A 27453-nucleotide genomic window follows, 5' to 3' on the forward strand; every position below is an offset into this window, starting at 1 on the left:
GATTAGAAAATAGGCTTCTACCAAAATAACCAGAGTAAGAGTGGCTCAGACGGGATTTATGTCAATTTTCAGGTGCCCATTTGACGCCGAAAAGCGGGGTAAGAAGAGGGGGAGGCGAACCCCTTGGGGGTTAATAATGGTGTAGCCCGCGACCGTTGGACCCTACCATTAAACGCAATGGCGGGGTTCCATAAAAACGGGGAAAAGGGGGGTTAGAGAGATGGACTATCCCGCCATTGTCCCTAAACACCCCTCCACCCCACCCCCACCCATCCCCCATTATCCCCAAACACCCCTTCTCCCATCACCATCATACAGGACACCCCTCCCCCACCCATACCCATATCACCCCCAAACACCCATCACCCCTCCCCCACCCTATCATACAGCACGCCCCTCCCCCACCCATACCCCCATTATCCCCAAACACCCCTCCCCATGCCCCCATCGTACAGGACTCCCCAACCATTGTCCCCAAACACCCCTCCATCCCCGTCGCACCAGCCCCCCATTATCCCTGCACACCCCTCCATCCATCCACCCGTCTCTCGATTCATCCATCGTACACCCATCACCAAACATCTGTCCACCTCTCCATCCCCATCCATCCATCCACCCACCCACCCAATCCACCCATCCATCCCCACACACCTCTCCAGCCATCCCTCCGTCCTACACCTCTCCATCCCCAGACACCCACCTTCCCTCCTTCCATCCCTCTATCATACACCCCTTCCTCCTTCCATCCATCCACCCCCACACTGACTCACTCGTCTATCCCCAAACATCCTCCATCCATCCAACCCCCCATCCCCAAACACACCCCTTCCTCCTTCCATCCGTCTCCACACACATCCATCTGTCTGTACAGCGCCCGGCGCGACGGGGCCCCAATCTCGGTAGGGGTCTGGGCAGCGCCCAGCACGATGGGACCCTGATTTTGGTCAGGGTCTGGGCAGCACCTGGCACGACAGGGCCCCGATCTTGGTAAGGGTCTGGGAAGCGTCTAGCACGACGGGGGATCCTGATCTCGGTCAGGGTCTGGGAAGCGTCTGACACGACGGGGGACCCTGATCTCGGTCAGGGTCTGGGAAGCATCTGGCACGACGGGGGACCCTGATCTTGGTCAGGGTCTGGGAAGCGTCTGACACGATGGGGGACCCTGATCTCGGTCAAGGTCTGGGAAGCGTCTGGCACGACGGGGGACCCTGATCTCGGTCAGGGTCTGGGAAGCGTCTGGCACGACGTGGAACCCTGATCTCGGTCAGGGTCTGGGAAGCGTCTGGCACGACGTGGAACCCTGATCTCGGTCAGGGTCTGGGAAGCGTCTGGCACGACGGGGGATCCTGATCTCGGTCAGGGTCTGGGAAGCGTCTGACACGACGGGGGACCCTGATCTCGGTCAGGGTCTGGGAAACATCTGGCACGACGGGGGACCCTGATCTCGGTCAGGGTCTGGGAAGCGTCTGGCACGACGGGGGACCCTGATCTTGGTCAGGGTCTGGGAAGCGTCTGACACGATGGGGGACCCTGATCTCGGTCAAGGTCTGGGAAGCGTCTGGCACGACGGGGGACCCTGATCTCGGTCAGGGTCTGGGAAGCGTCTGGCACGACGTGGAACCCTGATCTCGGTCAGGGTCTGGGAAGCGTCTGGCACAACGGGGTCCCAATCTCGGTTGAGATCTGGGCAGTGCCTGGCACGATGAGGCCCTGATCTCGGTCGGGATCTGGGAAGCGCCTGGCACGATGTGGGTCCCTGATCTCAGTCGGTCTGGGCAACGCCTTGCACGATGGGGCACTGATCTCAGACGTGGCCTATAGGTGCTATTGCAGTGCAATGACTCACCCTATAGAGTCCGTAACAGAGCAGGGAATGAACCCAGGAGTCCTGGGCTGTCTCCCAGAACCTGCTCTCCTGGCCCTTCTCATCAGTCTCTAGAGATCTTTCCCTTCCTAGCTGAGTCCCAGAGCCAGCGATGCCGCGGCCCCCGGACCATATGGCCGTGCTCTGCGGGCTGGCCAGAGCGGGCATCTGTTCATTGCTGTCCCGTTGCTGTAGCTGGCATCAGGTTGGCGCCCCTGGTGCCACCTTTATACACATCCCGCATCACAATAGATAACCAGGGCGGGGAAACACCCAGGGCTTTGGGGAGGGCTGTGCTGGAGCACTCCCACTGCAGCAAGTGATCCCCTCACTGCAGAGCTCGGAGATGGGATACCGGGCTAGATGAGCTCATGGCTCTGATCCAGGGTGGTGGGGGAGGAGGGGATACCAGGCTGTGAGAGGGCACCAGTTTTTAAAAATGGCGAGTAAGTTTCCAAAAGTGGCTAGTAATTTTTTTCAAAAGTGGCTAGTGACGTCAAGCACCTTCTATGGTCCTGATTTTAGGGGCTTTCTGAAAACCAGGCCCTCTTTAAGGCATTACACAGTGGGCAACGACAATGATCCAGGCCCTCAAAAATCGCTAGATGCTTTTGTAAATCTTGAAGCCAAACAAGCCCAGTCTCCTACCCTGGAGAGTGTATAGCCACCATAGCCTAAAGTTTCAAAAGTGGTTAGTACGTGTACAAAATTGACTAGCAAATATTTCAGAAGTAGCTAGTATTTTTCCCCAAAAGTTGCTAGCAATGTCGTAGAAATTATTAGTGCATTTTCAAAAGCGGCTAGCATATTTTTCAATAGAATATTATATTTTCAAAAATGATTAGTGGCTATTTTAACACGTCTAGCACATTTTCAAGAGTGGATAGTATTTTTTTTAAAGGAATAGTAAATTTTGAAATGTGGTGCTAGTCAGGTTTTGAAAATGGCTGGTCAGGTTTTCAAGGGTGGCTAGTACATTTTCAAAAATGACTTAGTAGATATTTTAAATGACAAGAGAGTTTTCAAAAGTGGCTAGTAATCTTTTTTTTAAATGACTTGTCAATTCTCAAAAGTGACTAATGCACTTTCAAAAGTGCCTAAAATATTTTTCAAGAGTTGAGTACATTTTCAATTTTAAATGGCTAATACATTTTCAAAAGTGGCTAGTTAACTTTTTCAATGACCAGTACATTTTCAAACAGTGGCGCTTGTCAGGTTTTGAAAATGGCTGGTCAGTTTTCCAAAGGTGACTAGTGCATTTGCCGAAGTGGCTAGTCAATTTTTTTCAAGTGGCTAGTTCATTTTTTAGGAGACTAGTCCATTTTCCCAAAGTGGCTACTACATATGTCAAAGTGTCTTATGACTTCCAGTGCCGTGATTTCCATCTCTCTCTGAAAACCATTCCCCTTTATAGACATTTCATGTTGTTCACCCCAAATCCTGAGTCACTCATGCATGTGTCAGGCCAGGATTTTTGGCTGCTTGGTGTGACAGTGGCTACAGGGCTAAAGCCGTCAGTCACCGTCCATTACTCCTGATCCTTTCTTGATTCCTCTCACCCATCCCTTCCACGAATAGGCCACACTTTCAAAGACAACTGGAGCAAACCTGTTTTTAAAAAGCAAATCACCATTGGCCTGGGGAACTCCCTGCTACAGGAAAAAGCTGAGCAGGGTTCCAAGAAGGTATTCAGCTGGACAGAGAGAGAGACGTCTGGGTTAGCGCGGGTCTGTCTGCCTGGGAATGTGTGTGTCCTGTGCATCTATAAGCTACATCTCCCAGGGGCAGCCCTTCCACAAAATTGTGTTCATTTCCATTCCCCATTGCCCGCTGTCGATTTCCCTGAGTCCAGCCACACTGCCCTTTTCCTCCCAATTCCAAGTGTCTGCCTCTGATTTCCAGATTCCCTTACATTCAACAACCACTGCGCGCTCGGCCAGCGAGGGCCCGTGATGCCGGATGTTCTACGGCTTTAGTCTGGGCTCCAAAGACCTCTGTGGGGTGACTGCCGATCCCGTGCAGCCAGGTGAATTGTGCACGGCTGCGTGGCCAGCGGCACCAGGCCTGACTTCAAGTCCGATCTTCAGAGCCCAGCAATTGCACTGATGCATAGGGCTTTTGCCCTAACATTCCCACTCCTTCCTTCCTTCCCCCCCATCTCTTTTCAGCTCTTCTCCTGACGGAAAGGCACCGGAAAGGCTCCACCCACACCTCCAGGGGAGGGATTAGCCCCAGTTTGCAGATGGGAAAACTGAGGCATGGGGCAGCAAAGTCTGGCAATCTGGGCCACCCCTGTCCATCCCCAACCTTCACGGAGGGAACGGGATTGGCCTCTGTTGTCCTCAACGCGTCCATCCCCCGCGCTGCTCAGCATTCAGATAATTGACTCCAATCCAATCTCAGGGCTGCATGGTCAGGAAGGATATTCCTCCCTCCCGATGCCCGCTTGCCCAGATGACTTCTGGGTTGTGTAATTGCCTTCCTCTGAAGCACCAGAGATTCTCCACAGTTAGAGATGGGACAGTGCTCTCTGAACCGCTCCAGAGAACCCTTTGTCTAGATGCGTGGCTGGTGGGTCTGACTCATAGGGTCGCCAGGTTTGGGGGCAGGAAGGAATTTCCCCCCAGGGCAGACACCTACCCTGCAGCACGGGGCTCGGATCTCCTGCTGGTTTCATCTGGCCAGGGCAGATCTAAACTAATCAATTTCTCCCATAAATTGCAGGGACATCAGTCACAGGTGGTACCACTGTCTCTCCCATTCTCTGCTGTCTCCTGAGGCCTCAAATGCTTTGGTCTAAGTCACTGGGCTCCAGACTGGATGAGATTTGCCAGCTGGGACTAGCCAGGGCTGATCTAATGGTCCTGTCCGGCCTTGGATTAGCAATTTCCGAAAGCCAGAAGTACATTTTCCGAAGGGGCTAGCAAATTTTGAGGAGGGGCTAGCAAATCCTGACCCAATCAATGCACTTCTTTTGAGACACTCCCCACCCCGAATGGGGGAGCTACAGACTTGGCAAAGGGAACAATTGGAGAAAAATCTCTCAGGTCACGTTGCGAAAAAAAAGTCCCCAAGCCCTGTTTTTAGACGTGGCTCCAATTCCCAACAGTTGATTACTCTGCAAAGGAGCGTTCCCAGCACAGGATAGCTTCATACCGGTATAACCGTGTCCATCGCAGGGCTTGTCAGAGTGAAATGTTTTCTAAGCACAACCTAACAAGGTCCCCATCCTGGCTCAGGAGGAAGAGCTGAGAATCCTGCAAACTTTCAGGAGCCGAAGATCTCAAAGCCAGTCCAGGGTGGGTGCATCGAAATGTTTCCTTTCAATTCCGAGCTTTTTTTCTTTTTTTTTTTAAATGTTTTTGCTGGTCAATTAACTGACGTTTCAGAAAGAAAAGTTGCTTTGAAGTAAAAAAAAAAAAGAAAATCCAATGTGTAAAGAGGGGAACCTCGAGTCAGAGCAGGGGTGATATTCCCTCTGGCTTTGGCCCTGGTGCGGCGGCTGCTGGGGTCCTGCATCCTGTTCTGGTGCCCGCAATTCAGGAAGGATGTTGATCAGTCGGGGAGGGGTCAGAGAAGAGCTACAAGGATGATTAACGGGTCAGAAACCCTGCCTGAGAGTGAGAGACGCCAGCAGCTCAGTCTAGTTGGCTGAACAAAGAGAAGGCGAAGGGGTGACTTGAACCCAGTACCTGCGTGGGGGACAGAAATTTGGTACTAAAAAGCTCTCCAATCTTGCAAAGCTCTTACGAGATTCACAGATCCTCAGGCCAGAAGGGACCATAATGAGCATCCTGTCTGCCCCCCTGTATCCCACAGGCTGGAGAACTGCCCCCCAATCAGTCCTAGGGCCGAGTGTTTAGAAAAACAGCCCAGCAGCCAGTGACAGAGAATCAGTCACGACTCTTGGTCGATTGTCCCGATGGTTCACGGCTCTCCCCGTTAAATGCTGGTGCCTTATTCCCAGGCTGACTTTCCCTAGCTTCGACCTCCCGCTGCTGAACTGACGGGCCCCTTATTAAATATTTGTTCCCCGCCTCGGAATCAAGTCAGCCTGTGGTAGCTGGTTGGGGTGTACACTGAGCGGGAGCAGGCTGCGTGTTTGAGTGGAGGCCGGGGGTCGGTAGCTCCCGTTTGCCCCATGTTGTCAGGGGAGGAGTCTTCCCAACAGGGGCTGTTAACTCGAGCACAGGCCTGTCTGTCCTGCAGCGCTCAGTAACGATGCTGCGCTGGCTGCATTTGAGGAGAGAACCCAGGAGTCCTGGCTCCCAGCCCCCCGTTCCAACCCACTAGACCCCACTCCCCAAGCCAGGGAGAGAACCCAGATGTCCTGATCCCCAGCCCCATTCCAACCCACTAGATCCTGCTCTCCTCCCAGAGCCGGGAGAGAACCCAGGAGTCCTGATTCCCAGCCCCCCTCATTCCAACCCACTCCCCTCCCAGAGCTGGGGGAGAACTCATGAGTCACGACTCCCAGCCCCCTGCTCTAACCCCATGCCCCTTCCAGAGGAGGTGGTAGCTTGGAACCAGGAGCACTATCCCCGTGTGGCACTGAGATGCAGCCACCTCTGGGGTGGAGCAGCAGAGGAACAGCCGCACTGCGGCAGCACACGGGGCTGGCAAGCTGTGGAAAGTTGGCCGTGGGGGGACAGGGTTATTCCAGGCATGCTTGGCTCAGGGCCTGTCAGGAATCTGGACAGGACTTGCTGTCTCTGCGTCAGCCTTCAGGAGGTTAAGTAGGTCAGCCCCGTCGGAGGCTGGCAGGGACAGCATCACGCTCTGCATCTAATTGCACCTGACGAAGCATCTTGGCTTCCAAACCAGCCCATCCGTCACTCCCCAGGAGCTCAAGGTCAGACGTTAGAACACAGGTTGTCCCTGCGCTTGTGGATAAAAAGGAGGGCTCGCCTGGTGCTGAGATGCAGCCAGCTCTGGGGCACGGCAGCTAGGGAACAGCTGAGCATAACATCGCATGGGGACAGGTCACCTGGTAGTGAGATGCAGCCAGCTCTGGGGCGGGGAAACGCCCCCACGCTGAGCTGTTCAGTAATTTGCAAGAGGCCGTGAAGACAAGACTGTTGTCCTGGTTCCCTTTCCGAGGCTGCTGTGGGGTCTAAAATGCGTCCGACATGCCAGTGGCCTCCTGTGGTTTTATATCCGCTGTTCCGGCTGGGTCATTAAGGTTCCTTTACTGACCCTCCTGCTAAATATCTGGCCAACAGGGATAAATCGAAACATTTCGCAGTAGGAAAAATCTAGAAGGAAGATACAAAAAGTGTCTTGGCATCAGCTGGCTCAGAACAAGGAGCCTTTCCCCTCTAGGGGGTGCCAGCCCCCACCTGCCCCAAGGTGGGGCGCTGCCTGGCTCAGGGATGGCAGGGGGAGGGCAGGGGTATGCAACAGTTTCATCACTGAGGCTGCAACAGCCCCTAGCCCTAGGGTCGGGATTTGCAGCTGATTTGGCTTCCTGAATCAATGCATGTGTTTGTTTTCAAATGAGCACTTGACAACTTGGTGGGAGGGGAGTGGGGTCTAGCGGTTAGAGCGGGGGGGGGGAGCCAGGACTCCTGGGTCCTCTCCCTGGACTCGAGGAGTGGAGTGGGTTCTGGTGGGTTAGAGCAGGGGGCGCCAGGGCTCCTGGGTTCTGGAAGGGGAAGGGCGGGAGTCTGAGGTTCTTTTTTCTCCACTCTGAGCAAAAGAACTTCTCTTTCCCACACCGGGAGTCGAACCCGGGCCGCCTGGGTGAAAACCAGGAATCCTAACCGCTAGACCATGTGGGACTGAGCTGCTGCTCCCTCTGTTGGAGCTGGCCTGAGGAGCGGCCGTGGGGCACTGTAGCGCCACCTAGCGGGGAAGCTCGGGAGAGACCCCCCCACCCCACCATGGGGCAGCCCCACAACTCAAGGCTCCTCTCCACCCGTCCCTCGCCCCCGCAAGGCCTCCGTGCCCCACCCTGCCGGCCGAGGATCACTCCCCCCCACCCCCCCGTGAATCCAGAGCGGAAGCGGAGCCGGCCTCTGAGCTCCTGCCTGCAAGGGGGGGCGGGAAAAAAAACAAAAAATTCATGCCTGTTCCCATACCGGGAGTCGAACCCGGGCCGCCTGGGTGAAAACCAGGAATCCTGACCGCTAGACCATATGGGAGCTGCTGGGGGAAGGCCCTGCACACAGGCACAAGTGATGTGTTCACACACCCCCTGTCAGCATCACACTGGATTTCCAGCCTGCACCTCCAGCCAGGGCTCAATCCTCCCTCTGAGGCTGGAGCAGCCCCATTGCAAGGAAGCCCCATGGAAAAGGGTGACACGCATAGGGGGCACAACCCGGCCCCCGTGCTAAGGGACCGGGGCCTCTGTGCAAAGGGACGTCACCCACGTGCGAAGGGCCCTGGCCCCCATGTGAAAGGCCCCAGCTCTGTGCAAAGGGCCCTGGTCCCCATGCGAAGGGATGTGACCCCCGAGCAAAGGGCCCTTGCCCCTGTGCAAAGGGACGTGATCCCCATGCGAAGGGCCCTGTCCCCTGTGCAAAGGGACGTGACCCCCGTGCGAAGGGACGTGACCCCCGAGCAAAGGACCCTGGCCCCCGTGCGAAGGGACGTGACCCCCGAGCAAAGGGCTCTGTCCCCTGTGCAAAGGGACGTGATCCCCGTGCGAAGGGACGTGACCCCCGTGCGAAAGGATGTGACTCCCGAGCAAAGGGCCCTTGCCCCTGTGCAAAGGGACGTGATCCCCATGCGAAGGGCCCTGTCCCCCGTGCGAAGGGACGTGACCCCCGTGCGAAGGGACATGACCCCCGAGCAAAGGGCTCTGTCCCCTGTGCAAAGGGACGTGATCCCTGTGCGAAGGGACATGACCCCCGTGCAAAAGGATGTGACTCCCGTGCAAAGGGCTCTGGCCTCTGTGAAAAGGGACATGACCCTGTGCAAAGGGATGTGACCCCCGTGCAAAGGGACTGACCCATCTTCACTCTCCCTTCACCCCCCCACCCCCCCGTTTCTGTGCTCCGGGCCCTTTCAGCGTTGCCATGGCAATGGCAAAAAGAAAAGGAAGTGGGCGGGGACGCGGCCGTGGGAAGTTATCCCTGACGGACGGGCGCCAGGGCCAATCAGAAGAGGACGTTGGGCACAGGGGCGGGGATTGGGTTCTGGCTGCTGCTGCTTCCAGGGCTGCTGGGTGAGGGGGGGGAGGCGGAGAGATGGGGGGGCAGATATAGGGCAGAGGGCTGGGGGCCTGGGGGCAGCGGGATGGGAGGTTGGGGCCTGGTGGGGGGCTGGAGGCAGGGGGATGGGAGGCTGGGGGCCTGGTGGGGGGCTGGAGGCAGGGGGATGGGAGGCTGGGGGCCTGGTGGGGGGCTGGAGGCAGGGGGATGGGAGGTTGGGGCCTGGGGTCCTGAGACAGGGGATGGGGGCCTGGTGGGAGGATGGGGATTGGAGCCAGGGGATTGGAGACTGGGGCCCTGTTGGGGGGCTGGAAGCAAGGGGGTGGGGAAGCTGGGGGCCTGAGATGGGGCCCTGGTGGGGGGGTGGGGGCCTAAGAGCTATTGGGGCTGTGCCAAGGGGAGGCAGGGGGTCTGAGATGGGGCAGTGGGGTAGGTGGGAGGATGAGGGAGGGGGGCTGAGTAGGTGGGATGATGGGAGCTGGAGGCAGGGGGATGGGGAAAGTGGGGGGCTGGAGGCAGGAGCAGACTGGAGTCCTGAGATGGGGGGGGCTGGGGGTGAGGAGGGGGTCTGACTGGGGCATGGAGGAGGTTCTGGAAGGGAAGGGGAGGCTGGTGGGGGTTGGATGTAGACTGTGGGAGTTGGGGACCCAGGGCCATAGGGTGTGGTGTGGGGCAGTGGAGCACAGGGATGTGGGGAGTAACCTGGGAAGCAGGTGCGCTGGAACAGCTTTGAGAGACTGGGGGGGGGGGGCTCTGAGGGTAGTGTGGGGCTGGGATATGTGGGGGCTACCGGGAGGATAGTGGGTGGGGGGTTGTGGGGCTGCGATCGGGGCTTGAAAGGTGGGTGGGGGGCTGGTGGGACTGGGATGCAGTGTGGGAGGATTGGGGGCTGGTGGGGGGCTGGGACATGGGGGGCTCTGGGTGGGGCAATGGGGGCAGGAGGCCGTGGGGGGTGAGGGCACTGGGGGCGGGCTCAATGGGGGGCTCTGGGTAGACCCAGGGGCTCATGCTCTGCTTCCCCCTCCCGCCCAGACCGACGGGACCATGAGGCGGGCAGGCAGGAGCATCTGAACTGGGCTGTGGGCCTGGGGGGGAGGCAGCAGCAAAGGCCGGGACCCTCCCCTGGCTCCCCCTTTCCCCTGTGGCGTCCGCACAGGAGTGGCCCCATACGTGGGGGGCCAGAGGCGCTGGCAGAGATGGGACCCCTGTTGGGGGAGGACACTAGCCAGGTGAGCATGGGACTAGTTGGCGACCCCTAGATCCACCCAGCCCCCCACCCTCGGGCTGGATGGGAGCCGCTGCCTCGGTTGCATCTCGGCCCTTCTCTCCAGCAGGGGGCGGAGGTAGGGGCCGAGCCGGCGGGCTGGGGGGCCGCTGTGCAGTGGGGAGCTGAGGAGCCAGACGACGCAGACCCCATGCGAGTCCTCACACTGCCGCTCCAGGCCCAGCAAGCCATGGGGAGGGTGGAGGAGTTTGTCTTTAAGGTAAGTGGCACGGAGCAGTGGTTGGGGGGAGGAGCTGGGAGCCAGGACTCCAGGGTTCTCTCCCCAGCTCTGGGAGGGGAGTGAGGTCTAGTGGTTAGAGCGGGGGGGCTGGGATCCAGGACTGCTACACAGCTATGCCCAGTCAGTTGTACCATGTTTGTGCTCTCTCTGTTCCAGTGCCAGGGGTGTGGGTCACGAGTTTGGGGGTGGTTTGGGGAAAGCCCAGCACGGGGCCCCTAGATGTAGCGATGTGGGGCCTGCTCCCCTGCTCTCCGTCCATGTGGGGATGACATTGTGCAGCAGAGGATGGGGAGGGGAGGGGAGGAGCTGTTCTGGGAGGGCCCCTCCTACTGCCTGAGCTCTTCGTCTGTGAGCATGTCCGTCTGTCTGTCCATCTCCCTCTTTGTCATTGGGCATTCCCGTCCATCTGTCCACTACTGGGTGTTCCTGTCCATCCGTCCATCCATTCATCACTGGGCGTTCCCATCCATCTGTCCATCCATCTGTCCATTGACCACTGGGCGTTCCCGTCCATCTGTCCATCCATCCGTCCATCCACCACTGGGCGTTCCCGTCCATACGTCTGTCCATCCATCTCTAGGTGTTCCTGTCCATCTGTCCATCCATCCATCACTGGGCGTTCCCGTCCGTCTGTCCATCCGTCCATCCATCCATCACTGGGAGTTTCCGTCCATCTGTCTATCCATCCATCACTGGGCGTTCCCATCCGTCCATCCCTCATTGGACATTCCCGTCCATCTGTCCATCCATCGATCCATCATTGGACACTCCCGTCCATCTATCCATCCATCCGTCCATCCACCACTGGGCGTTCCCGTCCATACATCTGTCCATCCACCCCTGGGAGTTCCCGTCCGTCTGTCCATCTGTCCGTCCATCCATCACTGGGCATTCCCATCCGTCTGTCTATCCATCTGTCCATCCATCACTGGGCGTTCCTGTCCATCCCTCCGTCCGTCTCTCCATCCCTGAGCATGCCTGCAAATCCATCCATCCATGCGGATGCCGTCCCTCCTCTTACCCCCGCACCTCTCAGCATTTCCAGTCTCTCTCCGGCTCTGCAGCCCCTCCGTCCCCACCTGTCCTGTTCCCCTGGGCCAGTAGGGGCCGCCTGGGGGCTCGGGGTGTCCTGGCCGGGCCCTGTGCCTGCCCATGGGCCAGCTGCCCGCAGGGGCTCAGGACGTGGCACAGTGGGCTGGCAGGGGGCATTGTGACCTCAGCAGCCCAGCCATGCTGCCTGGCCTCCCTGAGCCTGCCCATGACAGCATCCCAGCTACCCCTGGTGGCAGGACCCTCCTGGGGTCTCTGCCCGGCCATGCCAGGGCCCACCCCAGAGCCAGGGGAGGGGATTGATCGGCAGGACTGGAGGGGGGCAAAGGGGTTGGGGCTTTGGTGGCAGCACGATCCCCAGCCCCACCGGGCTCGGCGCTTGGGCCCAGCCGGCCCCACCGGACCATGGGGAGCAGGGACAGGAAAGCAACCAGAGACGCCAGCACCAGCACTGAGGAGGATGAGGTCTGGAGAAAGGCAAGCAGCTGCCCAGGGCTGGGAGCCAGGACTCCTGGGTTCTCTCCCCAACTCTGGGAGGGGCAGGGGCGGGTCTAGTGCAGGGGAGGGCAAACGTTTTGGCCTGAGGGCCACATCTGGGTATGGAAATTGTATGGCAGGCCATGAATGCTCATGAAATTGAGGGTTGCGGGGCGGGTGGGCTCCGGCTGGGGGTGTGGGCTCTGGGGTGAGGCTGGGGATGAGGGGTTTGGAGGGCCGGAGGGGGATCAGGGCTGGGGCAGGGGGTTGAGGCACGGGAGGGGGCCAGGGGGGCAGGTTCACCTCAATCAGGTCCCGGAAACAGTGGTATGTCCCCAACTCCGGCTCCTACGTGGAGGCATGGCCAGGCGGCTCTGCGCACTGCCCTGTCCGCAGGCTCCGCCCCTGCAGCTCCCATTGGCTGTGATTCCAGGCCAATGGGAGCTGTGGGGTGGCGCTTGGGGTGGGGACAGCGTGCGGAGCCCCCTGGCTGCACCTACGCATAGGAGCTGGAGGCGGGGATGTGCTGTTGCTTCCAGGAGCCGTGCGAAATGGGGCAAGACCCCAACTCTGCTTCCCAGCTGGAGTGCCGGAGCGGGGCAAGCTCCAGACCCCCACTTCCCGGTGGGAGCTCAAGGGCCAAATTAAAACGTTGGGAGGGCCAGATGCAGCCCCCGGGCCATAGTTTGCCCACCATTGGTCTAGTGGTTAGAGCGAGGCGGGGGGAGGGCTGGGTGCCAGGACTCCTGGGTTCTGTCCCCAGCTCTGGGAGGGGCAGGAAGGGTCTAGTGGTTAAAGTTGGGGTGGGGGCTGGGAGCCAGGACTCCTGAGTTCTATCCCGGCTCTCTCTGCAGGTGTGGGAGGGGCGCTGGAGGGTCTTCCCCCACGATGTGCTGCCCGACTGGCTGAAGGACAACGACTTCCTTCTCCACGGGCACCGTCCGCCCATGCCTTCCTTCCGCGCCTGCTTCCGCAGCATCTTCCGCCTGCACACAGAGACCGGCAACATCTGGACACACCTCATCGGTAAGTGGGACCCAGGCATCCGGAGGCGGCGGGGAGGGCGGCGAGGGCTCAGCAGGGATGCTCCAGCTGTGTTTTCGATGGGCACATCTGTGGCGAAGTGGGACTGTTCTTAATGTTTCCTCTGAATAGTGTGGGGGTGCCTCAGTTTCCCCTAGGCAGTTCTTAAGTATCTAGGTGGTGGGATAAGGGTGTATGATCGTTGCAGAGCCCTAGAGGGCAGGTGTGTGCAGGGGTCTGGACACAGAGAAGGGCCGACACCCTGTTTCCTGGCCACTGATGGCCTGGGCCCTTCCCCCCTGCAAGGTGAAAGCTAAAGGGTTGGAGAACAAAGGAATCAGGTGACCTCCTGGCCCGGGAAAGGGACAAAGCCCAGAGGAGGGGGGGCTGGAGGGAGTTTCAGTTTGGGGCTGGCTGGAGACATGGAGTGAAGGGCAGACGGGGTTGTCTGGCTCACTGCCCCCCAAAATGGACCCAGCTGAGGGGTCCTGTTCTCTGCACCTACAAGCTCTGTGTTAGACCATGTTCCTGTCGTCTAATAAACCTCTGTTTTACTGGCTGGCTGAGAGTCACGTCTGACTGCGGAGTTGGGGGGCAGGACCCTCTGGCCCCCCCAGGATCCCGCCTTGGCGGACTCGCTGGGGGAAGCGCACGGAGGGGCAGAGGATGCTAAATGCTCCGAGGTCAGACCCAGGGAGGTGGAAGCCGTGTGAGCTGTGTGTCCTGTAAACAGGCTGCTCACAGAGAGGAAACTTCCCCAAAGTCCTGACTGGCTTCATGGGGAGCAGTTCCAGAGCATCGCCTGGGGACTCCGTGACAACATCTCCGTGCCAGGCGAGCCGTCCCCAGGTGGCGTTATGTGCGGCTGTTCCCCAGCTGCCCTGCCCCAGAGGTGGTTGCATTTGGACTCTCCTCTCCTCCCATTCCAGGCGCCCTCTTCTTCCTCGTCTTGGGCATTGGCTACATGTTCAGCCCCAACATGAATTACAGGGCCCCCGTCCAGGAGCGGGTCGTCTTCGGGACGTTTTTCCTGGGGGCCACCCTCTGCCTCTGCTTCTCCTGCCTCTTCCACACGGTGTACTGCCACTCGGAGAGAGTGTCCCGCACCTTCTCCAAGTGAGCACCCAGCCCCGGGGGCGGGGCACTGCCAGGCCAGACGCCCGGGTTCTTCTAGCCACCATTCAGGAAAGGAAGTGGAATCTGGGGTGGCCCGGTCGGGGCTGGGAGCCAGGAATTTTTAGATCACCCCCCAGCTCTGGGAGGGGAGTGAGGCCTAGTGGTTAGAGCGGGGAGGTGGGGGGCAGCCAGGACTCCTGGGTTCTTTCCCTGGCTCTGGGAGGGGAGTGGGGCCTACTGGTTAGAACGGGGAGCAGCCAGGACTCCTTGGTCCTCTCTCTGGCTCTGGGAGGGGAGCGGGGTCTGGTGGGTTAGAGCAGGGCCGGGGCTGGGAGCCAGGACTCCTGGGTTCTCTCCCCAGCTCTGGGAGGGGAGTCATGTCTGCTGTCCCCGCAGGCTGGATTACTCAGGCATCACGCTGCTGATCGTGGGCAGCTTCGTGCCCTGGCTGTATTACTCCTTCTACTGCTCGCCCCAGCCCCAGCTCATCTACCTCATCATCGTCTGCGCGCTGGGGGTCACGGCCATCACGGTGTCCCAGTGGGACCATTTCGCCACGCCCCAGTACCGCGCCGTGCGGGCAGGTGAGCGCCTGGATTGGAGGGGCTGGGCAGGGGGCAGGGCACAGGGTGCTGGCAGTGGGATAAGGGGCTGGGCACAGGAGGTGGCAGGGGGCTGGCAGTGGGGGCAGGGGGCGGCTGGACACAGAGGGGGGCTGGGAGGGCAGGGGGCTGGGCATGGGCTGGCAGTGGGCACAGAGCACAGGGGGCGGCTGGCAGTGGGCGCAGGGCACGGGGGTCGGCTGGCAGTGGGCAGAGGGGGCCGCCGGGGAGGCAGGCAGTGGGGGCTGTGGGCCAGGCACAGGGGGCACCTGGAGGCAGGCACACGCTCTGACCCCTCTCTCTGCCCGGCGGCAGGCGTGTTTCTGGGTCTGGGGCTCAGCGGGCTGGTGCCCACCCTGCACTTCATGCTGGCCGAGGGGCCGGTGCGGGCGGTGACGGCCGGGCAGATGGGCTGGCTCTTCCTCATGGCGCTGCTCTACATCCTGGGCGCGGTGGTGTACGCCGCCCGCGTGCCCGAACGCTTCTTCCCCGGCAAGTGCGACATCTGGGTGAGTCCTCCCCGCACGGCCTGCTGGGAGCCCGGACGCCTGGGTTCTCTCCCAGGGCTGGGAGGGGAGGAGGGGTCTAGTGGTCAGAGCAGAGTGGGGCTGGGAGCCTGGATGCCTGGGTTCTCTCCGCAGCCTTGCTCCAGGCTCTGTGTGTCCCTAACCCGTGCCCTGGGTGGGGCAGGCTGATCCTTACCCCCATCCTGGGGGAGGTGGGTGCCCAGGGAGGGGGCGGGGCCTGGCTTGCTCCTGCCAGGGGAGGTGGGCGAAGCCAGGCTCACCCCTCCCCCATTCTCTCCCCCATCCCGCAGTTCCACTCCCACCAGATCTTCCACGTGCTGGTGGTGGCGGGCGCCGGCGTCCACCTCCACGGGGTCTCCCAGCTCCAGGCCTTCCGCTCCTCGCTGGGGGGCACCTGCACCAAGAGCACTGTGCTGTGACCCCCCCCGACCCACCGGATCCTGCCCCGGGGGGCCTGGCCCCGGGCGATCAGATCCCACCCCAGGGGGCGTGGCCCCGGGTGCCGAGCGATCAGATCCCACCCCGGGGGGCCCGGCCCCGGGTGCCGAGCGACCAGATCCCACCCCGGGGGGCCCGGCCCCGGGTGCCGAGCGACCAGATCCCACCCCGGGGGGCGTGGCCCCGGGTGCCGAGCGACCAGATCCCACCCCGGGGGGCCCGGCCCCGGGTGCCGAGCGACCAGATCCCACCCCGGGGGGCGTGGCCCCGGGTGCCGAGCGACCAGATCCCACCCCGGGGGGCCCGGCCCCGGGTGCCGAGCGACCAGATCCCACCCCGGGGGGCGTGGCCCCGGGTGCCGAGCGACCAGATCCACCCAGAGGACGTGGCCTCAGATGCCAGTGGAGGAGTGCGGCCACGGGAGGCGTGGCCTCTGGCACCGACCAACCAATCCCAGCCTCAACCAGTCAATCACGCCAGGGGAGGTTGCCGCCTTTAACACCAACCGACCAATCCCAGCACTGGATTCAGGGCCTCACAGGCCAACCAAGCCTGTCCTCCAGCAGCCGATCACATGACAGAAGGCGGGACCTCAGATGACAACTGACCAATTGGCCCACTAGGAGTGTGGCCTTGGACCCTGACCAACCAATCAGACCATGGAGTAGTGATATCAGATCCTGACTGACCAATTGCCCCAAATGGGGCGTGACCTAAGACTCTGACCAACGAATCACACCACAGGGGGTGTGGCCTCAGACACCAACCAACCACTCATGCCATGGACTTGTGATGTCACACAGTAACCAACCAATCGCACCACGGAGATGTTACTGCGATCACTAACTGACCAATCGCAACATGGGAGGCGTGGCCTATGACAGAGACTGATTCATCCCACTTTGTGTGGGCCAATCAAGCCAAGGGGGCGTGGCTTCTTTTAAAGGGGACATTACCTGGTATTTTTGTTGTGCCTGCCCCGTATTTTTCCCCTGTTGCACTGTGGGGGGGGCGGTATTTAGCAACTCACTGCACCTATTTTTAGCTTAATCTCCCACCCCAATTTCTCAGTCTCTGGCCCTTTAAGAAACTTGGGCGTGTCCCCTCTTGGAAAGGCGTGTAGTTCTTGTTTGTGGAGGACTGGGGCGGGCAGGGCGGGGGGGGATAGAGAAGAAGCTGCCCCTTTAAGAGTTGCTCAGGGGGTGGGGTTGAGCCCAAAATATTCTCTCCCCTGCTCGCCCCAAGCCAGCCTGAGTGACTGGGGACAGGCCTGGGAGCCAGGACTCCTGGGTTCTCTCCCTGGCTGGGGGAGGGGAGTGGGGTCTGGTGGGTTAGAGCCAGGGGCTGGGATCTGGGACTCCTGGGTTCTCTCCCCGGCTGGGGGAGGGAGTGGGGGCTAGTGGTTAGAGCGGGGAGGGGGGGCTGGGAGTCAGGACTCCTGGGTTCTCTCCACAGCTGGGGGAGGGGAGTGGGGGCTAGTGGTGGGCTTGGTGCCAGGCAAGGGGCTGCAGGGGCATCCATTCTATCCATGCTGTGGAGCCCCAGCTCCCGCCGGCACCTGGGGGGGCACCAGAGAGGGGGCATGGAACAAGGACAGGGTGGAGAACTGGAGGGCGGGGTAGGGGACTTTGGGGGGCTGTGGATCAGGATATGGGGGGCTTGAGGCAATGCGGGGGGATTTGCAGAGTGGGGCAGGGTGGGGCATAGGGCAGTATGGGAAGGAGGTGGCTGTCTGGGGCAAAGGGACCCCACCCAGTGGGGTTGCTGTGGAGATGGGGGAACCCATCTGCCAGGCCCCCCGGCACGGTACCAAGCCAAAGCACAGCTGTGCCCCCCACCCTTCCCCAGCCATGTCTCAGAGCCACCCCAGAGCCCTGTTGCTTTTCGTAGCCTGGTTATTTTTTTTCCTGGCTATTGTAATAAATTCCTAGAAGCTGGAAACATTATAAGGAAAATAAGTTCTCTCCTGGCCCCCGGCCTGGCTGGAGTCTGCATGGCAGACCTTGGGCGGCTTTATGTGCGGCAGTTCCCAGCTGCCCTGCCCCAGAGGTGGCTGCATCTCAACGCTGGGAGACCCACCTGTCCTTTTGCTGTGTTATGTGCAGCTGGTCGCCAGCTGCCCCACCCCAGAGATGGCTGCATCTCAGCGCCAGGCCAACCGTCTCTGTGCAGGGGGTGGGCGCTGCTGCAGAGAACTTGCATCTGTAGTCTGTTTCGTGTCTGTGGCTGACCTGCCTGGAGGGGAGTGAGAGGTGGAAGGAAGTGGGTGAGCATCACGGAGGCGGTTGTCTCCTGCCCAAGCTGCAGAACGAAGCCGGGGCGCCATGCGGCAGGCTGAGGGGGCTGGGCAGGGGGTGCTCTCCCTTGGCAGGCAGGGCCAGGCGCTGGGGGGTGCTGGGGGGCAGGGAGCCGGGTGGGGAGCTGGGCAGGGAGTGCTCTCCCCTGGCAGGCAGGGCCGGGCACTGGGGGGCGCCATTGGGCGGGGCAGTGTGGGGCCAGCACCCTTGGTGGAATCGCTACAAACACAGGAACTGGCCCCCCCCGCCTCCCCCAGCGCAGGAAACCACAGGGACGGAAGCGCCTCTTGGCTTCAGGGACTTGGTGTCGAGCCACCCGCGCCCTGGGGGGCCGAGGGGAGCAGGCGGCAGGTGCAGGGGGGCCCAGGGATGCGCTGAGCGACCATGGATGAGGAGGGGCTGGCGGAGCAGGAATCATGGTAAGAGGGACACGGGGGGGTGGGGAGGAGGGAAATGTACCAAATTCTGCACCTTCCTCACCCCACAAAGACAGGGGCGGATGCTGCACAGAGCAGGGGATTCCGAATTATCCCCTCCCAGGGGCAACTGAGGCACAGAAAAGGGGCACTGACTTCTGCTGTAACTCAGGAGACTCCACTCCCCTCCCCAAGCTGGGGAGAGAACCCAGGCATCCTGGTTCCCAGCCCCCCCGCTCTGACCACTAGACCCCACTCCCCTCCCAGAGCTGGGGAGAGAACCCAGGAGTCCTGGCTCCCAGCCCCCGCTGCTGTAACCCAGTAGACCCCACTCCCCTCCCAGAGCTGGGGAGAGAACCCAGGAGTCCTGGCTCTCAGCCCCCCCCCCCCCCCCGCTCCAACACAGCCCAGAATAACTCACCCAATTTTGCGCCTCCCCAGGCTCGCGACATCCGGGGTAGTCAGGGGAATTACAGTTCCCCATAACGTAGCACCAAACTTCAGAGAAGTTTGTTGGGGGGTGTCATTCTTGATGTGTCCCCACAGCACTGCTGGAAGGAAGCTCGCAGCACCCCAGGGGAGCAGGGACTGTGGGTGCCCATGGCACTTCTGGAAGGAAGCTTACAGCACCCCATTCTTGTAACCCCCTTCCCGGTGTGTTTGCAGGTCCCCGGTGCATCGGGAGCGATCCCAGACCTCAGGGTCCCTGTCCGAGGGCTCGGGGGTGAGTGGGGGAGGGCAAGGCTGGAGTGGAGGTTGGAGCTTTGTGGTGTGGGTGGAGTGGCCATGGGGACAGAGACAGGGGTTCTGGGAGATGGGGCAGGGTGACTGTGGGGATGGGGGTCTGGGAGATGGGAGGGCTGAGGGGATGGGGACAGGGGGTCTGGGAAGTGGGGGGGGTGGCTGTGGGGATGGGAACAGGGGGTCTGGGAGATCTGGGGGGGGGGCGTCTAGGGGTGGGAAATCTGGGGTGGGGTGGCCATGGGGATGGGCACAGGGGGTCTGGGAGATCTGGGGATGGGGTGGGGTGGGCATGGGGATGGGAACAGGGGATCTGGGAGATCTGGGGGTGGGGTGTCTAGGGGTGGGAAATCTGGGGTGGGGTGGCCATGGGGATGGGCACAGGGGGTCTGGGAGATCTGGGGATGGGGTGGGGTGGGCATGGGGATGGGAACAGGGGATCTGGGAGATCTGGGGGTGGGGTGTCTAGGGGTGGGAAATCTGGGGTGGGGTGGCCGTGGGGATGGGCACAGGGGGTCTGGGAGATCTGGGGGTGGGGTGGAGTGGCCATGGGGATGGGAACAGGGGGTCTGGGAGATCTGGGGGTGGGGTGGGGTGTCTAGGGGTGGGAAATCTGGGGTGGGGTGGCCGTGGGGATGGGCACAGGGGGTCTGGGAGATCTGGGGGTGGGGTGGGGTGTCTAGGGGTGGGAAATCTGGGCTGGGGTGGCCGTGGGAATGGGCACAGGAGGTCTGGGAGATGGGGTGGGGTGGGGTGGCTGTGGGGACGGAGACAGGGGGTCTGGGAGACGGGATGGGGTGGCCGTGGGGATGGGGGTCTGGGAGATGGGGCAGGGTCCCCCCAAATCTGGCTCTGACCCCCCTCTCTCTCTGGCAGAAGAAACGGAAGCAGCAGGGGGTGCCTGGCATGGGGCAGCAGGGGCCTGAGCCCCAGACCTCTGATGACAAGGTGAGACCCTCCCTCTGCCGGGACAGACCCTCCCCCGACTAGCTCCCCGTCATTTCATCCTTATCTGCCCACTAGTACCTCTTCCCCCCCACACTGTCCCCCTTCATTCCCACTGATCCCCCCCCCCCCCCCCCGGGATGGTTGAATTCTGGCCTGGCCCCTTTAAATCATAGCGGTAGGCGGGGCTTCTTTGGCTAGTGGGTGTGGTCAGCTTGCTGGCAGGGGGGCGGAGTTTCTCTGTGGTTGGTTGTGCCATGGCAGGGGGCGGGTTTGGAGGAACGGAGCGTGGTGATTGGCTGCAGGGAGAAGGACCCTATACATAGGGGAGAAGTCCTCACCCCGCTCTGCAATTGGCTGAGGCGTGGAGTGCGGGGCATCTCCTTGACAGCAGATTGGCTGAGCAGACAGACGTGGTGTCACAGTGGGACCCTCCCCCATCCCCTCCATGACCCCTTCCCCATCCCCTGCAGTGGGGAGCCCAGGGCTCAGCGGGCAGGGGGCTGCGGGTCGGGAGTGAGGGGCACCCCCAGGGCTGGGCTAGCCGGGGGCTGCGGGTCGGGAGTGAGGGGCACCAGCAGGCATGGGGGATATACCAGGGCTGGGCTAGCCGGGGGCTGCGGGTCGGGAGTGAGGGGCACCAGCAGACGGGGGGCAGGGGGGATACACCAGGGCTGGGCTAGCCGGGGCTGCGGGCCGGGAGTGAGGGGCACCGGTAGAGCTGGGGGGAGCCCAGGGCTGGGCTAGCCGGGAGTGAGGGGCACTAGCAGGCATGGGGGATACACCAGGGCTGGGCTAGCCAGGAGTGAGGGGCACCAGCAGGCATGGGGGATATACCAGAGCTGGGCTAGCCGGGGGCTGCGGGTCGGGAGTGAGGGGCACCAGCAGACGGGGGGCAGGGGGGATTTACCAGGGCTGGACTAGCAGGGGCTGCGGGCCGGGAGTGAGGGGCACCGGTAGAGCTGGGGGGAGCCCAGGGCTGGGCTAGCCGGGAGTGAGGGGCACCAGCAGGCATGGGGGATACACCAGGGCTGGGCTAGCCGGGGGCTGCGGGTCGGGAGTGAGGGGCACCAGCAGATGGGGGGCAGGGGGGATACACCAGGGCTGGACTAGCAGGGGCTGCGGGCCGGGAGTGAGGGGCACCAGCAGGCATGGGGGATACACCAGGGCTGGGCTAGCAGGGGCTGAGGATCAGGAGTGAGGGGCACCGGAGGAGCTGGGGGGTAGGGGGGATACACCAAAGCTGGTCTGTTTCTCTCTTTTCCTGCCCGGAAGCCCCTGGATTGTTTGCTGGTGGCAGGAAGCCGGGTCTATAAATAGTTCCCGGGGGCCCATTGTCTGGGTCCAGCCCCCGCAGTGCTGAGCCGGGCCTGGTGGCACCCCCCCCCCTCACCGCTTTCCTCCCCAGGAGCCCTGCACCAAGCGGGTGAAACCTGTCGCCAAGACCCTGTCGGCCCCGGGGCCCCCCTCGGCCAAGGTGACACCCCTGAAACGCCTGAGCCAGTCGATCCAGGTACCCAGGGATCCCCCTCATCCCGGCACTATGGGGGCCAGGACACACAGAGCAGGGCCGTCGCCAGCCCCTTCCAGCAGAGGGAGGGGGTGAGATGGGGGGTCCCCTGAGGATGGGGATGCGGGGCTGGGCGGGAGGGGGCACCCTGGGAGATGGGTGAAGGGGGGCGGGGTCCATATTCCACTCTCAGCCAATCATTGTCCATCCCGCCCCCTCACACCCCAGAGGTCCATCAGCTTTAAGACGGAGCCCCGCCCCCCAGGCTACATCCCGCCTCCCCGGGCCGGGGGCTGCCGGCGCCGCAGCAGCAAACTCTGGAGCGAGACCTTCGATCGGGTCAGTGAGGAGCTCTCGGCCCGTGAGGTGAAACGCCAGGAGGTGAGGGGCGGGGCCAGGCACAGGGGGCGGGGCCAGCAGGCAAGGGGAGGAGCCTGGGGAGTGGGGCATGAAGGAGGTGGTGGAGTAGCGGGGGTGGGGCATGAAACACGGTGGGGGAGGAGCCAGGCTAGGGGCGGGGCATGGAGTAAGGTGGGGGAGGAGCTAAGGGCAGGGCTGGGAGCAGGTGGGGGAGGAGTCAGCCGGGGGTGGGGCATAGAGCAAGGTGGGGGAGGAGCCAGGCTCGGGGCGGGGCTGGGGCTGGGGGAGGAGCCAGGCAGGGGTGGGGCTGGGAGCAGGTGCGGGAGGATTCAGGTGGGGGCGGGGCTGGGGGCAGGTGGGGAGGGAGGAACCAGGCGGGGGCAGGGCTGGGAGCGGGGTGGGGGGGTACCATGGGGGTATCTGGGGGCTTAGCCTGACCCTCCCTCCCCAGGTGATCTTCGAGCTGATGCAGGGGGAGCAGCAACTGGTCGCCGATTTGAACCTGGTGAAGAAGGTACCTTCCCCCCCCCCCCCGCTAGATGAGCGGCGCTGGGGGGTGGGGTCCCAGCAGGGTGAAGTGGGGGGCTCAGCAGGGTGCACTGTGCTGCGGGGGAAGCAGGGGGGGCTCAGCGGGGGTGGTGCTATGCTGCTGGGCTATGGCGCTGGGAGGTGGGGTCCCAGCGGGGGGCAGAGAGGGGCTCAGCGTTGTGGGAGGCTCAGCAGGGGGTGCTCTGTTGGGGGGCTCAGTGAGGGGGCCACTGTGCTGTGGGGCAAAGCGGGGGGCTCAGTGGGGGGTCCTGTGCAGCAGGAGATTGGGGGGCAAAGGGGGGTTGTGGGCAGTGGGGCGAAGCGGGGGGTGCTGTGCTGCGGAGGGATGTGGGGGGTTGTGGGGGGCGCTGTGCTGTGGTGGGAAATTGGGGAGCTGTGGGGGGCGCTGGGCAGTGGGAGGAAGCGGGGGGCGCTGTGCTGCGGAGGGATTTGGGGGGCTGTGGGGGGCGCTGGGCAGTGGGAGGAATCGGGGGGTGCTGTGCTGCGGAGGGATTTGGGGGGCTGTGGTGGGCGCTGGGCAGTGGGAGGAAGCGGGAGGCGCTGTGCTGTGGTGGGAAATTGGGGGGCTGTGGGGGGCACTGTGCTGTGGGGGAATTGGGGGGGCTGTGGGGGGCACTGTGCTGTGGGGGAATTGGGGGGGCTGTGGGGGGCGCTGGGCAGTGGGAGGAAGCGGGGGTCGCTGTGCTGCGGAGGGATGTGGGGGGCGCTGTGCTGCAGGGGAATTGGGGGGGCTGGGGGGGGCGCTGGGCAGTGGGAGGAAGCGGGGGGTGCTGTGCTGCGGAGGGATGTGGGGGGCTGTGGGGGGCGCGCTCACCCCCTGCCCCTTGCAGAACTACTACGAGCCGATGCTGACGCTGGCCATCCTGCCCGAGGCCGAGCTGCGCGAGATCTTCGGGACCCTGGATTCCCTGGCGCCGCTGCACGAAGGTACAGGCTGCAGTTCCGCCGGGCGCCGCTGGGGGGCAGCGCGGCGCCGGCTGGGTGCGGGGGAGGCTCCCTGCCCCATGGGTGGGAGTCCACTTTGCCGCTATTTCCCCCCGTCCTGGCGCCCCCGCAGGAGGCTGCTCGCCCTACGGCCTGATCCCTGCACTGACCCCCCCCCCCCCCTTTGCAGACCTGCTGGGGCGGCTGCTGGGTCTGAGGCAGGAGGACGGGACGGTGCCTGAGCTGGGACCCACCCTGCTGGACTGGGTAAGGCCTGGGGGGGGGAGGCTGGGGTCAATGGGGGGGTGACATCTATGGGGCTGGGGATGTTAGGAGGGGGGAGCATGGGGTTGGGGGAGGAGCTGTGGGGAGGGGGATGGACATGGGGGGCCGAGGGGAAGGACAAGGGGTTTGAGGGAAGGAGGTGGGGAATACTGGGGAGGGGCGGGGGCTTGGGTGGGGGAGGGGCAGGAGGAAATGGGGGAGGGTGGGGAACCAGGAATGGGGAGACTCCCCCCCCAGGAGGGAAGAGGGTGGGGGGAGGGGTTCCCCCTGCTGGGCAGTGGGGCTTTGTCTAGTGTCTGGGGAGGGGGAGGTGTAACTGGACCCCCCAGCCCAGCCTGGGAGCGGGGAATGTGGCCCCACAGGAGAGGGGGATGGGGACTCCTGGCCTGGTGTGTGTGGGTGTCAGGAACGGCAGCCCCCCCACCCTGCCCCCCAGCGCAGGCTGTGACTGGGACCGGCTCCCCCTCTCTTGGCGTCTCCCCCCCACAGCTGCCCGGGCTGCGGGCCTACGAATCCTACTGCTGCCACCAGGTGTGGGCCAAGGCGCGGCTGGACCGCCGCAAGCAGGAGCCGGCGGTGGGGGAATTCCTGCGCCTGTGCCAGGAGTCGGCCTTCAGCCGCAAGCTGGAGCTTTGGAGCTTCCTGGACCTGCCCCGCAGCCGCCTGGTCAAGTACCCCCTGCTGCTGCGGGAGGTGCTGCGCCAGACGCCCCCCGAGCACCCCGACCAGGCGCCCCTGCAGCGGGCGGTGAGAGCCAGGGCGTGGGGGAGGGACGGGACCCCCTCCCACTGCGAGGGGTTGGTTAATACCACAAAGAGGGGGAGGTGGGGGCAGAGGGTGCCCATGTACCCTGCAGGGAGGGGGTGGGCACCGTGGGGGGGGGGACAGAGGGTCCCCATGCACCCTGCAGGGAGAGGGTAGCACCGTGGGGGGAGACAGAGGGTGCCCATGCACCCTGCAGGGATGGGGTGGGCACCGTAGGGGGGGGACAGAGGGTCCCCATGCACCCTGCAGGGAGGGGGTAGCACCATGGGGTGGGGGGGCAGAGGGTGCCCATGCGCCCCACAGGGAGAGGGTAGCACCATGGGGTGGGGGGGCAGAGGGTCCCCGAGCACCCTGCAGGGAGGGGGTAGCACCGTGGGGGGGCAGAGGGTGCCCATGCGCCCCACAGGGAGGGGGTAGCACCATGGGGTGGGGGGGCAGAGGGTGCCCATGCGCCCCACAGGGAGGGGGTAGCACCATGGGGTGGGAGGGAGAGGGTGCCCATGCACCCTGCAGGGAGGGGGTAGCACCGTGGGGGGGGGACAGAGGGTCCCCATGCGCCCCACAGGGAGGGGGTAGCACCATGGGGTGGGGGGGCAGAGGGTGCCCATGCGCCCCACAGGGAGGGGGTAGCACCATGGGGTGGGAGGGAGAGGGTGCCCATGCACCCTGCAGGGAGGGGGTAGCACCGTGGGGGGGGGGGGGACAGAGGGTCCCCATGCACCCTGCAGGGAGGGGGTAGCACCATGGGGTGGGAGGGAGAGGGTGCCCATGCACCCTGCAGGGAGGGGGTAGCACCGTGGGGGGGGGACAGAGGGTCCCCATGCACCCTGCAGGGAGGGGGTAGCACCGTGGGGGGGGGGACAGAGGGTCCCCATGCACCCTGCAGGGAGGGGGTAGCACCGTGGGGGGGGGGACAGAGGGTCCCCATGCACCCTGCAGGGAGGGGGGAGCACCATGGGGTGGGAGGGAGAGGGTCCCCATGCACCCTGCAGGGAGGGGGTAGCACCGTGGGGGGGGGGGGGGACAGAGGGTGCCCATGCACCCTGCAGGGAGGGGGTAGCACCGTGGGGGGGGGACAGAGGGTCCCCATGCACCCTGCAGGGAGGGGGCAGCACCGTGGGGGCAGAGGGTCCCCGAGCGCCCCGCAGGACAGGCGAGGACCCCGCTGACCGGTGACCCATGGGGGCAGGTGGCGCTGGCCCAGGACCTGGTGGGGCTGATCAACAGGAAGACGGGGGAGGCCGAGTGCCGGTATTACCAGCAACGGCTGAGCTACCCTGAGGGGGCGCCCCGGCACCCCGGCATCGACCGCTCCAGCCTGCTGCTCTGCCACGGGGACCTCCGCAACAGCAAGGGGCAGGTACCGGCCTCCCGCCCCGGGCGCCGCCCCTCAGCCAGGGCTGGGCGCTAGGGGGCATGGTGCCGTGGGGAGCCGGGCAGGGGGGTTGGGGGGCAGGGGGCTGGGCACTGGGGTCGCCATAGGGTGGGGCACTGGGGGGGGCTGGGTGCTGGGAGGGTGCCAGGGGGCAGGAGGCTGGGCACTGGGGGGCAGAGGCCAGGCACTGGGGGGCAGGGGGCTGGGGGGCTGGGGTTGCCATAGGGTGGGGCACTGCAGGGGATGGGCACTGGCAGGTGCCCGGGGGCTGGGCATTGGGGGGTGCCAGGGGGCGGGGAAACTATCTCCGAGCTTGGGTTACAGCGAGAGAACCCAGGAGTCCTGGCTCCAAGCCCCTCCCTCCCCGCTCTAACCACTAGAGCCCACTCCCCTGCCGGAGCCGGGGCAGGAACCCAGGTGTCCTGACCCCCCTCTCCCTGCAGAGGCTGCATGTGTTCCTGTTCCAGGAGGCGCTGGCGCTGACCCGGCCCGTCCTGCAGGGGGAGCAGGTCGTGTTCCAGCTCCAGGGGCCCCCCCTGCCCGTCGGCCAGCTGGAGGTGCAGGACCTGCCTGACGGGGGGGCCCGGCTTGGGGGGGCCCTGCGTGAGCGCGGTAGGTGCCCCCCCGCTCTGCTGGGATTCCCCTGACCCATCCCCCACTGGGATCCCTGCCCCCCAGGTTCACGCCTGCTGCTGGAGGCTGGAGCTGGTTGGGGTGGGGGGTCAGCTTGGGGGGGGGACTGGCTTGGGTGGGGGGCAAGCGAGGGACAGTCTAACTGGGGAGGGGCTGACTGGGATGGGGGGCTAGGGGCTGGGGCTGGCTGGTAGCGGGGCAGCCCCCCCATTTGACCCCCCTCCCCTCCCTTCCCCCCAGGCAGGAGCTGCCTGCGGGTCAGCGCCGGGGCCCGGGCCCACACGCTGCAGGCGGCCGACGCCTTCGACAAGCAGCAGTGGTTGAGCCGCCTGCGCCAGGCCCTGGCCGCCCGCCCGCCCCCGGAGCTCGACGGCAGCCTGGGGCCCCTGGCCGCCCTGCGCCTGGACTGCGACCCCCCCATGGACCACACCTGAGCCGGGCTCCCCCCCGGCTCCAGGTCACCGGCACGCGGAGCTGAGAGCCGAGCCGCCCGGACGCCCGGGTCCCTCCGTCCCGCCGAGCCGGATTCGTCTTTCTCCATCTCTCCCCGGACTCCTGGGTCCACCCCCCGCTCCCGTATTTATTGCGGCCCAGGGCCTTAACCCCGCGTGGGCTGCTCTCGGGCCGTCTCCCCTCCCGCGGCTGGAAGACGAAGGTGCCCCTTGGCCGCCCTGGAGTGGGAGTGGGGGGGCCAGGGGCTGCCCCTCTGCGGGGGGCCCTTGCGTGTCCCCGCTGCCCTGTACCCCCACTGGCCTTTCTGTGACCAGCTGCCAATAAACCTGTGATGGTCGCGGCCGGGCCCCGATTCCTGTGTGTGTCCCCCAGCTGGGTAACAGGCTACTGCTGCCGCCAGCCGAGGGAGGCACCCCGAGCTGCCCCCCCAGCTGTGCCTGT

General features: G+C 63.6%; 2 protein-coding genes and 2 non-coding genes across 9 annotated transcripts; 2 read left to right on the forward strand and 2 right to left on the reverse strand.

The window, feature by feature from the left end:
* Positions 1-7572: 7572 nt before the first annotated feature.
* On the reverse strand, positions 7573-7644 carry TRNAE-UUC. The gene has a single exon. It is a non-coding gene; the product is annotated as a tRNA-Glu (tRNA).
* Positions 7645-7935: 291 nt separating this feature from the next.
* Positions 7936-8007, reverse strand: TRNAE-UUC. Its single transcript has one exon. It is a non-coding gene; the product is annotated as a tRNA-Glu (tRNA).
* Positions 8008-8981: 974 nt separating this feature from the next.
* On the forward strand, positions 8982-19196 carry LOC102934082 (adiponectin receptor protein 1). Of its 2 annotated transcripts, none has more exons than XM_037888579.2 (9): positions 8982-9035; positions 10054-10250; positions 10353-10505; positions 12908-13079; positions 14006-14192; positions 14589-14776; positions 15110-15303; positions 15612-16718; positions 19139-19196. In XM_037888579.2, the coding sequence occupies exons 2-8, from the start codon at positions 10218-10220 to the stop codon at positions 15738-15740; spliced, it is 1056 nt and encodes a 351-aa protein (XP_037744507.2). In that variant the 5' UTR covers positions 8982-9035; positions 10054-10217; the 3' UTR covers positions 15741-16718; positions 19139-19196. The 2 variants fall into 2 exon arrangements, with proteins under 2 accessions (XP_037744507.2, XP_043390338.1); XM_043534403.1 differs by lacking the exon at positions 8982-9035 and adding an exon at positions 9620-9734.
* Positions 16580-27349, forward strand: LOC119564931 (rho guanine nucleotide exchange factor 3). 5 transcript variants are annotated; one of them, XM_037888577.2, is made up of 13 exons: positions 16580-16718; positions 18314-18475; positions 19139-19196; positions 20090-20161; positions 21567-21671; positions 21897-22049; positions 22480-22542; positions 23408-23504; positions 23692-23768; positions 24276-24533; positions 25741-25911; positions 26370-26538; positions 26800-27349. In XM_037888577.2, exons 2-13 carry the CDS (start codon positions 18441-18443, stop codon positions 26991-26993), a joined length of 1452 nt encoding a protein of 483 aa, XP_037744505.1. In that variant the 5' UTR covers positions 16580-16718; positions 18314-18440; the 3' UTR covers positions 26994-27349. The 5 variants fall into 5 exon arrangements, with proteins under 5 accessions (XP_037744505.1, XP_043390330.1, XP_043390329.1 ...); XM_043534395.1 differs by having other exon boundaries at positions 26804-27349; XM_043534394.1 differs by having other exon boundaries at positions 20093-20161.
* The last annotated feature ends 104 nt before the right edge of the window (positions 27350-27453 follow it).

The sequence above is a fragment of the Chelonia mydas genome, chromosome 23, assembly GCF_015237465.2.
Source record: "Chelonia mydas isolate rCheMyd1 chromosome 23, rCheMyd1.pri.v2, whole genome shotgun sequence".
NCBI lineage: Eukaryota > Metazoa > Chordata > Testudines > Cheloniidae > Chelonia > Chelonia mydas.

Excerpts from the sequence above, each read along its gene's own strand:
- LOC102934082 (XM_043534403.1), top strand. The coding sequence starts at position 9,710 with ATGTGGGGAGTAACCTGGGAAGCAG. Across the intron at positions 9,735-10,053 it reads GGGAGTAACCTGGGAAGCAG|ACCGACGGGACCATGAGGCG; the intron begins GTGCGCTGGAAC and ends CCTCCCGCCCAG. Across the intron at positions 10,251-10,352 it reads TGGGGGAGGACACTAGCCAG|CAGGGGGCGGAGGTAGGGGC; the intron begins GTGAGCATGGGA and ends CCTTCTCTCCAG.
- LOC119564931 (XM_037888577.2), top strand. The coding sequence starts at position 18,441 with ATGGATGAGGAGGGGCTGGCGGAGCAGGAATCATG. Across the intron at positions 22,543-23,407 it reads ATTTGAACCTGGTGAAGAAG|AACTACTACGAGCCGATGCT; the intron begins GTACCTTCCCCC and ends TGCCCCTTGCAG. Across the intron at positions 26,539-26,799 it reads GGGGGCCCTGCGTGAGCGCG|GCAGGAGCTGCCTGCGGGTC; the intron begins GTAGGTGCCCCC and ends CCTTCCCCCCAG.